At 38.0% G+C, this 11,923-nt stretch overlaps 1 protein-coding gene across 1 annotated transcript in view; it reads right to left on the minus strand.

Annotated features, from left to right (window-relative positions):
* bmp7b (bone morphogenetic protein 7b) overlaps window positions 1-11,923 on the minus strand; it is a 51,759-nt gene extending 39,836 nt beyond the window's left edge. The window contains exon 1 of the mRNA XM_052594330.1: window positions 11,211-11,923. Coding sequence (XP_052450290.1) covers window positions 11,211-11,610 — 400 coding nt within the window. The 5' untranslated portion in view covers window positions 11,611-11,923. The remainder of the gene's footprint in view (window positions 1-11,210) is intronic.

Raw genomic sequence — 11,923 nt, forward strand, 5'->3', positions numbered from 1 at the left:
TTGTTTTTGTGTTAATGGCCTTCCGTACATTTGGCAGTCCCAGCATATCAGCGGGTTTCAAATAATCAATAATCAATCAAATAATCAAATAATAGACATCGCAAAAGGTGTTTATGTATATAAACATATAAAGTAGCAAGATAATGTTTTGTTTGATTTCCATTTTATTAAATGTATATCTATGTTGTAGTATTCTGTTATATTTTATTATTTTAACTTCGCAATATCATAAGGGTGAGGAAGCAATGCATTTCACAACTGCCATCAATACATTGATATTCCTCTTGGTTGTTCTCCACTTTCTTCCTGTCCTTTTTTGTATTGTGTCAACTGGACTAAAGAAAACAGCTGAGGAATCTCTCGTTGTGCTTTTTCTGATATTTCCCAGCACAGCAAGATCTGCGGCCTGCTTCTCTGTAACAATGTTACACAATGTTGATGCTCTGGAGCTGTGTGAGGGCTAAGAAAAAACTGCACTCGGACCAACAACAAACAGGCAGGTTGTGCTTGAATTTCCTCACAAAGAGAACAGGAAAAGCATCCAAGGTGATAAAACAAAAGCAAAAAGAAATAAACTAATTAGAAAGCAGCGATTATGATCTCCAAGTGGTAGAAATGTAACACTTTGTTTACACAAGACAACATGTCAAGGCATGAGTACTAATCAAACTCAACAAGAGGAAACAAATTCTGTCAAAAACCTCCCTTTTATCTGGTGCCAAGCAGACCGATGGGAACATTTTCTCCTAATTAGATCTCTATAAGACTTGTCCATCTGCACCAGTCACATCAACAACTACAGAAGGAACTGACATGTCTAGACCTACAGTTTGTACGCTGAGAAAATAGTGCTGGAAAAGCAAGATTGTGTGTGTGTGTGAGGAAACAAGGACAGAAGGAGGTGGGGGGTATGAGTATGTGTGTGTGTGTGTGTGTGTGTGTGTGTGTGTGTTTGGACTTTGAGCAGATAAAGTTCCCCGCCACACAGCTGCTTTGGCCAGCAGATGCACAGAAACATCTGTATTAACCTCTGGCAGTGTCCCAAGGGCAGCCCGCTGAGAGCAGGAATGCTAGGAAGGCCCTTCCACAGACCCAGAGACAGAAAAACAACAGAAAGACACGGAAAAGAGGCACAAAGAAGAAAGGAATTAAAAGGAAGACACTCTCCTTGATATTTTAGCTTTTTGAAACAACAGCTATGCCATAACTGACCGTCTCACGTGGCGCTTTAATCATTTCTCTGAACATTTATGAGCACTCGGTGAGCCAGCTGACGGGTGAAGACTGGACGGGACATACATGACTAGCCTGATAAATCAGTGATGCATTTTACCGTTTTCTCTGGCGTGCTTGGGTTAAAAACATTTGTAATCCTTTTAAGTGGAAAAATGGAAAATCACATATAAATGGTCCCACATGATTCTGTGCTGAAAGTGTCCTACATTTGAGTGTCAGCGGTTTGACTCGCTGTGGAGCTTTAGAGACACATGAGCAAAGACTGAACCAAATATAGATCTGTTAGTCTGGAATCTTTACTTACTGACACACAGCTGATTCAAACATGCAACCCTTCTCTCGTGACAAATAAGTACTTATCAAAAAGAGTACTTATTATGGAACTAATGTTATTTAAGATACTGATTATAAAGTTTTTTAGACACTTAAAGGGATAGTTCACCTAAAAAAAATGAAAATTCTGTCATTAATTACTCAGCCTCTTGTCGGTCCAAACCTGTAAGATCTTCGTTCATCTTCCAATCACAAATGAAGATATTTCTGATGAAATCCGAGAGCTTTCTGACCCTCCGTAGACAACAACACAACTGACACATTCAAGGCACAAAAAGGTATTAAAAACATAATTAAAATAGTCCATGTCACATCAGTGTTTCAACGGTACTGTTATGAAGCTATGAGAATACATTTTGTGTGCAAAGAAAACATAAACATTAAAACATAAGAAAACTGAACTTTTATTTCATTAATATTATGTCATCTGCAAGCACAGTTTCTAAGTGAACTTCTTTTTCTTTTTTAAGTTTGGATACAAGTCCAGATCTTTAAAGTGAAGGAAAAACTGAATATGTAAATTTTGTCATCATTTATTCACCCTCATGATGTCCCAAACCTGCATGCCTTTCTTTTCTATACGACAAAATGAAACCTTTAGGAGAATGCTGAGCTCCAAAAAGAACTAAACGCATTATTTAGTCATCATGAAAGAATCACAAAAGAAGTACAAACAAGTCATTCAGTAGAGAGGATGAACTGAAGTAAATCATTTCAGCCTTCTTGCACCCTTTGGAGCTCAACAGAATGAATCAGCTGCCATTTTCTCTCTGTGGAAGAGAGCAGCACAGACATGCTGCAAAACATCTCCTTTTGTGCTCAAAGGTCAAGAAGGTCAAATGGTTTTAAAATAACATGAAGATAAGTAAATGATGACATATGCAAAAACCCGACACATCGGGAGCTGTATTTAGTTAATTCATAAACAGTTGTCATTAAATTGAGATTCAAATTTGTGACATCTCTCTATCTCTATTTGGCGCATGATCACTTTAGGACTAAGGTCTCTGTTGGACTTAAATTCTTCAGTCCCTCCTGAATGGTGCGTCATTTATTTTCCATGACAGAGACTGTTAATAGTCCAGGACAAATGATATATACAAGTTTATTCCTCCAAAACTAAAACACACCATGTTAAAACAGCAAAACAATGGTGTGATGTGTTCGCTTGTGAATGTGCAATGAGTCAGACGCCTTAAATTAATGACAGCACATTGCTAATCTTAACAAATGTACCTATTACATCATGCTTCCCCAACTAAGCTCCTTATTACCAGCAGCTATAAAACATTACTCTGTGAGATCTGTGTGTGTGTGTGTGTGTGTGTGTGTGTGTGTTATTTTAGGGCATAACATTAAATAGTTAATAATATAAGTGATTATATTATTATTAGTGATATCATAATGAAGAAAAGCCCAACTAAAATAATAAAACAAAAGTTTGTTAAGTAGTAATTAAGCAATAATATTTTGTTATACCAAACTATAATAAATAAAATTATTAATAATAATATTTGAAAAACAATTTCAAAGTCAATATGTTTCTTCAAATATCAGAATTGTTATGTTAAAACTGTTTAAATTGTAAAATGTGGCTGGTGTGACTAAATAAAAAGAAAACTTAAGCAGTTAATAATCATATAGTTTATAATCTTATGGTAAAATCTTTTGTTTATTTATTTATTTATAATACTAATACTAGTGCTACTACTAATAATAACATTTTAACAACCTTAGTTAGTTTAAGTTGTAAACTCCTCAAAATGTTGTGAATTAATTGTTATATTTATGTAAAAAATATTTAAAACATTTAAAATATAATATGATAATAATAATAAATATTATTATCATTATCATCATTATTATTATTATCAATAACGGTAGCAAAAACATATTTATGGTGTGGGGAAACATTTGATTAATGCTTTGATTTGATTACACCACATGACATTTAAAGAGACGTTCTCTTGAAAAAAAAAAAAATTCAGGAATATTATCAACTTGATGGCACACTTTAGATGCAAACAAACATTGACCAGGATAATAATAATGAGTAGTTTTCTGCCGAGCTTTATTTCATAATCGATGAACACTGACTTGAGCTCAATAAGTACACTATTGGAATGCTGTTATTTTCATGTTTATGACTTTGAATCCGCTATGAAATAAAGTATCATACAAAGCGCTGTTTAAATAAATGTTACCTGACTCTTTCTTAATCACCATTGTCTGTTTCCTCTAAACATCTGCTAAGTATTAATGGTAATGCACACACATTCATTCACCTCTATTCACCGTGTTCGGTTGTGTGGCTCATAATGCCAGGAGCACTGTTTCATTTTTATGAATCCTCCAAAGACTGTGATGTACATGTGACCTATTACCAGAACAGGAATCAATTAGAGGCGTAATAACTAAGAAGTCCAATAAACGTGTGGTATTTAGTCTCTCTTCCTCCCTGTCTCTCATCTATCTGTCTATCTATCTATCTATCAGAGATTCCACTCGCATGCTAGCCAGAGGATCGCATGAGAGCGAGCTGTGACTAATGCTCTCAATAGCGCATTAGTGAGGCTGAGAGACGGAAAACAGACCCATAAAAAATTGATGGGGTAATGACGTCTCTTTCTCGTGGCAGGTAGCAGACAGCCCATTTCCTCAGCCGACGGGACTCTCAGCAGTGTTGGGGTGCTGTTGAGCTAACGGCGGGGGTCAGGTCAGGTCAAACGCATTTCACCCCTCTCCATCTTACTCTCAGACTGCTGGTGGTCTGAGCACTTATAGAGAGAGGTTTCATTCGTAATAGACGAGATCCAGTTAGATCATCAGGACTAATTCCTGCTGGAAGAATGGTGCTGACTTATAGTTCACTCTTTGGACGTGTTTGTATGTGTCCTGACACGCTACAATGGGGACATTTCGCCTAAATATGTAACTTTAACTTCTTAAGGAAGGAACCCCAAAGTGGTCTGACTCAATTAAAGACCCTGTTATATCTATAACATTAATCAAATAAAATGCCACTTAATGTACTCAAACAGATTTTACTTTAATGACTGTTTCTTAACACACTTAAGTACACTTTTAAAATGTAAAAGTTGACGTCAAATATTGACTTAATGGGCCTTATTTTAAAGATCGTGCATGGTCAAAAGTGCATGGCGCAGGTGCACTCATATCATGTCTTAACCTTTTTTTTTTTTTTTGGGCATAGCATGCAATAAACCAATCAAAATTTCATCTCACATCCCCTTTAAAAAACTGTTTCGCTCGCGCCATGGTGGGTTCACTATTTACATGGCGGACTGTAATTTTTTTAAGAAAACCCATTTTTAAAAATGTTTGTGTTTCTGTGCATCCCTGTTTGTGTAATAAGCAAAGTGTACGTGTGTTGTGCACCCGCCTATAGGCACATATTACTAACTCACTCTTTAAATAACAAAGAAAAAAATATTGTGCCATACTTTAGACCAGGTTTGATTTGGTCTATGGCGCAGTCTATTTTCAGTTCCTCAAAATAGTAACACATCAACAATGCGCCTGAACACACTTCGTTTTTAGACCAGCATGACCATGGGCGCAAATGCATATGCTATTTAAACAATGCAGCGCAAGACGGGAAAATGAGGACTGCATCGGGCTGAAACTAGCAAAAACACTTGAGCCTGATTAAATAAGGAAAAAATTTCACATTTTAGGTGAACTGTCCCTTTAAGTTGGCCAAACTTAAATGCAAAACTATTTATATTTTCATAGAAATGTAATCTACATTTCAATTTAATTCCATTTAACATGCATTAACATGCAATTAAGTGTCTGAAAAGATTTTGTCCTTTAAGGTACTTGATAGTCACTTCCACTTTAATTACATGGTAAACAACAGCCTAAACATTCAGCTAGAAATCAACACTGATTAGTATTCCTCCATGTGGTTTTATTTGAGTAGTATCTTGCCAATATCTGCATTTCACACACTGAAAAGCATGTTCTAGATCCCTGGAGCTTTCACACGCCCTCCGCAGTGCTGACTCGTGTTGCGTGCGGCGTGTTGCATTTACATTTTACATACATGCCGTAAGCCATTTACACAGCTGGGCTTTTTACTAAGGTGACTCAGAGACAAAATGTCCCAGTGCCCCACCCACTTACTCTACACACGGCCAAACTAACAGATCTCTGTTATCATTAAACCTAATAAAATAAGACACTTTTAGGGGCAGAATGACATGACACATCTGAAAAACAACTAGAACTTGGATATCAACTCAATATTACAATGAATTACATAAAAACACCCATTGAATGTCATCAAAACTATATCCTACACATAACAAAACTCCGAAACAGCTGGCTCTATTAAACTCTGAACTCAAGTACAAAGATATTGCCTCCAGTTCTACTACAAACTGTTTTAGTGAGTCACACCTGTGCTGGAATTGAAACGCACTTCATCTGACAGACGGAAAGATTCATTCTCTTGGATCAGCGAGATCTGTCCGTCGTAAATTGTGCCCCAGCCTCGCGAAACATTTGTAGGAATGAAGAGGGTCCATCCATGCCAAACAAAGCTTCTTTAGAGCCTGTCGTTCAGCGGACCTCCCCACTGTGCTTTAGACGAGTATCTGCGAAATCAGATCCACAAGTGTTGGCATAATATTTTAGAAGCAGCGAATGCCACCCAGCTTCATTCAGGAGGAACGAGTACAAGTCATCAAGATGGAGGGCACAAGAAGTACACTTTCTTTTCATCATTTATGAGAAACACTTGAGTCGCTTCATCTGAAAATGTTGCATGTGTTTGAAAAGTTGAAAAAGCTTCAGATAGTATATGTAGGTAAGAAGACAGTAAGACCTGGTTTTGAAAAGAAGCAGTTAAAAGTAGTAGGCTACATCTCTTTTAAAATGTCTATTCAGACATAGACAGCAAGGGTACTACCACGTTCACGGCCCAGAGGACATCAGGGGTACAACTTTTATTTCACGAAGCTACAAAAAACTTTTTGTGTGCAAAAGGGGGGAAAAAATAATGACTTTATTCAACAATCCGTCTCCTCAATGTCACAATATCACCATTTTAGAGAGTATAATTTCATTTAGATTAAATCACAACATCATAGGAAACAGATCCGGCGCGACGCAGCTGACACAGAACACCATACACTGTTCACATACAATTATACAATTTACATAATAGGGTGTACAATTCACATGTGAGATTTTTTTATTTAGATAAAAAGGTCTAGGAAGAAGGATTTTTGATTGAAACATTGGTTTATCAAAATTAAACTTTGAAATCTGTAACAGAATGCAGGAGCTTTTCTTCACTGAATGGATCTCTACATGTAAAAAAACAACAAAAAAAAACAGCTTAAATTATACATTTCTTCTTAAAACCATTGGTAACATAATTGGCCATTTCATGATTTGGGGAAAATTATATTCCAGTAAACATTAAAAACTCTTTAGATGTTACTGGATCACATGTGGTTTCTGTGTGAACTCTTTTTGTTTTCCTTGTGTTTATTTTGCTTATGTAAAACATCTTTGTTATGATTAACTGTCAGGTTTATGAATCGCAGATTCAGTGAAGAAAGCAAAACCATTGTATCGTATGGCATCCAGGCAGTGTGCTCTGGGCCTAATGCAATATAGCAACTACGTAACCACCACGGGGAAAATTAAGCAAATATATACAGGTGCATCTCAATAAATTAGAATGTTGTGGAAAAGTTCATTTATTTCAGTAATTCAACTCAAATTGTAATAAATAAATTCAATGCACACAGACTGAAGTAGTTTAAGTGTTTGGTTTTTTTAATTGTGATGATTTTGGCTCACATAAAAAAAAAAAAAAATCTCAACAAATTAGAATACTTCATAAGAACAATAAAAAAATGTTTGTGAATTGTTGGTCTTCTGGAAAGTATGTTAATTTACTGTACATGTACTCAATACTTGGTTGGGGCTCCTTTTGCTTTAATTACTGCCTCAATTCGGCGTGGCATGAAGGTGATCAGTTTGTGGCACTGCTGAGGTGGTCTGGAAGCCCAGGTTTCTTTGACAGTGGCCTACAGCTCATTTGCATTATTTGGTCTCTTGTTTCTCATTTTCCTCTTGACAATAGAGAATCTATGGGGTTCAGTTCTGGTGAGTTTGCTGGCCAGTCAGGCACACCAACACAATGGTCATTTAACCAACTTTTGGGTCTTTTGGCAGTGTGGGCAGGTGCCAAATCCTGCTGGAAAATGAAATCTGCATCTTCAAAAAGCTGGTCAGCAGAAGGAATCATTGAAGTGCTCCAAAATTTCTTGGTAAACAGGTGCAGTGACTTTGGTTTTCAAAAATCACAATGGACCAACACCAGCATTGCACACCATATCATCACAGACTGTGGAAACTTAACACTGGACTTCAAGCAATTTGGGCTATGAGCTTCTCCACCCTCCACACTTCTACCACTCTAGGACCTTGGTTTCCAAATGAAACACAAAACTTGCTCTCATCTAAAATGAGGACTTAGGACCAATGTCTACAATCCAGTTCTTCTTCTTAGCCCAGGTAAGACGCCTCTAATATTCTCTGTGGTTCAGGAGTGGCTTAACAAAAGGAATACAACAACTGGAGCCAGATTCCTTTACACGTCTGCATTCCTTGACCCCAGCCTCAGTCCATTTCTTTTGAAGTTCACTCAAATTCTTAAATCTATTTTGCTTGACAATCCTCATAAAGCTGAGGTTTTCTCGGTTGGTTGTGCATCTTTTTTTCCACACATTTTCCTTCCACTCAACTTTCTGTTAACATGCTTGGATACAGCACTCTGTGAATAGCCAGCTTCTTTGGCAATGAATATTTGTGGCTTACCCTCCTTGTGAAGGGTGTCAATGATTGTCTTCTGGACAACTGTCAGATCAGCAGTCTTCCCCATGATTGTGTAGCCTAGTGAACCAAACTGAGAGACGATTTTGAAGGCTCAGGGAATCTTTGCAGGTGTTTTGAGTTGATTAGCTCATTGGTATGTCACCATATTCTAATTTGTTGAGACAGTGAATTGTTGGGTTTTTGTTAAATGTAAGCCACTTTGAGTTGAATAACTGACATAAATTTCCACAACATTCTAATTTATTGAGATATATCTGCACATTCTTCCTGCAAAATGCAAAAGAGCAAAGTCTCTGTTGACACTGTGTTTAATATAAACGGTGTGCTGTGGCATTCCAGTTTGGTTGAATGGAGTGGCTACAGCAGGTTCTTTTATTTAAAGCTGGCGGGAAGTGCGAAAGTGAAGCAAAAAGAGAGAGAGGCCCTTGATTCTGCGAGCCTCTGTGGTCAAATCCATCTGTGTCAGTGCTTGTCCAAAATAGGCACAATACAGCAGTCCTCTGGATAATTACACATTTCAGAATAAGAAACACCGTCACCTCCCTCCCTAAAGTCATACACTTACTTACACACACATTAGCCTTTCTCAGATTAATCATTTCTTTTCATTATAATAAACACAATATGTTTTTAATTCTTGATCAGTATTTAAAGGTATTCAGTATTCTGTCATATCATTCCAAACCTTTAAATCAGCCCAAATATCTTCTTTTGCATCCACAGAAGAAGCCTTGTTTGAGATGTCATAAAGGATTTATAGCTTCAAAAGAATTCAGATCGTCATCTTACCAATAAAAAGTGATACAAATCACACCCTTTACAACATAATTGCTCTTATCGGACAATAAATCACACTTTGCATGGCAGTGTTGTGCTTGCGTGCAGATGATGACGCTTTAATGAGGAAACTAACAGGCCTGCTGATAAGACAAGTCAGGTACTTATGAAACATTAAGGCAGGCAAAGTTAGGCGGTGTCAAAGATTATACATTAAAGGTGGATGACTAAAAGCTGCTTGAATGGTGGGAAAGTTCATACTGAACGATGTGTTGCCAAAATACCAAAGTTATTACAGTTATTGTTTTTATAATAAAATAGTGAACTGTAGCTACCACGGTGCTGAACAAAAGGCATTAATCAAACTGACATGTATATATTATGTGTCATGGTTTTACAGTAGCAACAATAAATGTTATTGGCTAAAACTATGGTTTCCATAGTTAAGGGCTATTCCATTGTTGCTTTTGAATGCAAGAATATACTTGAGTGGCCCCATAGGCTTTCTCAACGAGTCATGAGACGTACTTTGCACTTAGCAAAACACTTGTGCCTCTGTCAGCTGATATCATTACTGCAGAGAAAAAAAAGGAAGATAAAGAGACTGTTGAGCTCCCAGACGGCCAACTCTGAACACCTGAACATTAAGCGGGGGACACAGCTGGCGCTGAGACAGCAGACGCTTGGGAATGCAACACCGCTTTATTATCACTGCCCAAAACACACAATGCAAATATAGGTTTGCATTCACCAGCATTAAGAGTTTGGAAATCACGCCAAGGTTAAGACTTTGCACAGATAAGTGGCCTAATAAAATCAAACAAACAATGCAGGATTGAACTATGTCTGCTATTTGGCCCAGGAACAAATAAAACATCTAAGACTCTCGGGGGGGGAAAATCCCCATTCTTAGGCCAGTAATTATTCACTCAGCCCTGTTATTATCTTATTTCTGTGGCAGGTCTTTCCTGTCGATGCCAAAACATGAAGAGGCAGAGGATCCATCTGATTTTTGACTTTTATTTGAACTGACTATCAGATAGAATAGAGATGCAATCCCCATCATGATGTTTCACATTCATACGCTGCAATTTCATTAGCCGCTCTTTGTCTTCCAAAATAAACCACATTTTGGAAACCAGACTTTGTGACATTGTCAAGAACATCTAAACAAACACTAAAAAGCAGAGCGTTATGCATGGTATGCAGCTTAAAATGGTTTCTTGTAAAGCTGTCAATCAAATTTGACCCAAAATATGTTGTTTTCTAAGTTTTAACCCACATAATGTTCTCAATGATAGGGTACAATGGGAATAAAACCCCAAGGATGTGATTTTCCATCATAACCATAGCATGGTCTCATTGACTTTATCAAACGTTTACGGCATATTGAAAATACTGAGGGCACGAATTGTTTTTAGAATGTTCACTTTTCACTTTTATTAAGCAAATTCATGAAAGGGCCTCAATAAAGTAGAATATAATGCTGTGATTGGTGAACAGGTGTTTTGCCTCAAGGCTGTTTCAACAAAAATGTTGATCATAGTGAAATGAATGGTTCAAATTAAACTTTGATGCTTGCTATCTCATAATTAGATTTTGACACTTTACAAGAAGTGCATATTGTAGATAATAACAGGCTGGATGGCGTAGTTGACCAATCAGTGGCACAGACCAGAACTATCCGGTTTATAAACAAAGATTTTTAACTGACGAGTTGACCAATCAGAATCAAGTAGGCTATCCCAGAGCGCCTTGTAATAAAATTAATTAAATGGACACTTTTGTCAAAATTCCAAATGTCCAAATTTTCTATAGTGCTTCGTTTACCTATTAACTCCATTTTAGTACACAACATGACCAAATAAGAGCTTTTATGTAGATAATTTGCACTGGTTTAAATGTAAGCATCATAGGTGGGTGCAGTTTCACTTGGCAGGTTAAATGATGACATTTGCCATCCCAGAACTGTCAGAGCATCTTACCTAGATTAACAAAACTCATGACCATGTCCGCGTCGTTCAGAAAGTTGTTGTCCTGAAGGGTCGCGATCGGCGGTCCCTGAGTGGTGAAAACGGGCTTGTAGGGGTACGAGAAGCCCTCCTCGTCTCCCTCGGTGGACATGGCATTGTACAGATCCAGCATGAACATCGGCGCGGCGTTGTGCTTGCCGTGGAGGTGCGGCCGTGGCCGGTGCGGTAACCCGAGGATAGACAGGATCTCCCGCTGCATCTCCCGGCGCTCCTGGCTCTTCAAGCGCCGGTGGATGAAACTAGAGTGGACCTCGTTGTCCAGAGTAAAGTTTGTAAAGACCGTGTCCGCCAGGACGCAATATCCCCAAACGAGCGACAGAGCAAGAGCGCTTAAATCCAGCAACGAAACCATGATTAACTGTCGCGCAGAGTTTGACACTAATATAAATGAGCGATTCCAGATAGATAATGACTAAAACGTTAATGTTGGGTTAATTAATTATTGTGTTCCAACATTTCGCCCACTTGAGAACGCTCTTGGATTCATTAACGCTCTTGTAACCTGCTGCTGCGATAGTTTTAAACCAATCCTGGAGACGCTCAACCTGGAGACGCACAGCTCTGAGTCCAGATGGCAAACTGGAGGAGGAGCGAAGCGGAGCCGCATAAACTCCGCTAACTGAGCGGAGAGAGGGAGGTGTGAGGACGCAGGCGACTGAGGACGG

This window comes from Carassius gibelio, chromosome B23 (genome assembly GCF_023724105.1).
Source record: "Carassius gibelio isolate Cgi1373 ecotype wild population from Czech Republic chromosome B23, carGib1.2-hapl.c, whole genome shotgun sequence".
In the NCBI taxonomy this organism is placed as follows: domain Eukaryota; kingdom Metazoa; phylum Chordata; class Actinopteri; order Cypriniformes; family Cyprinidae; genus Carassius; species Carassius gibelio.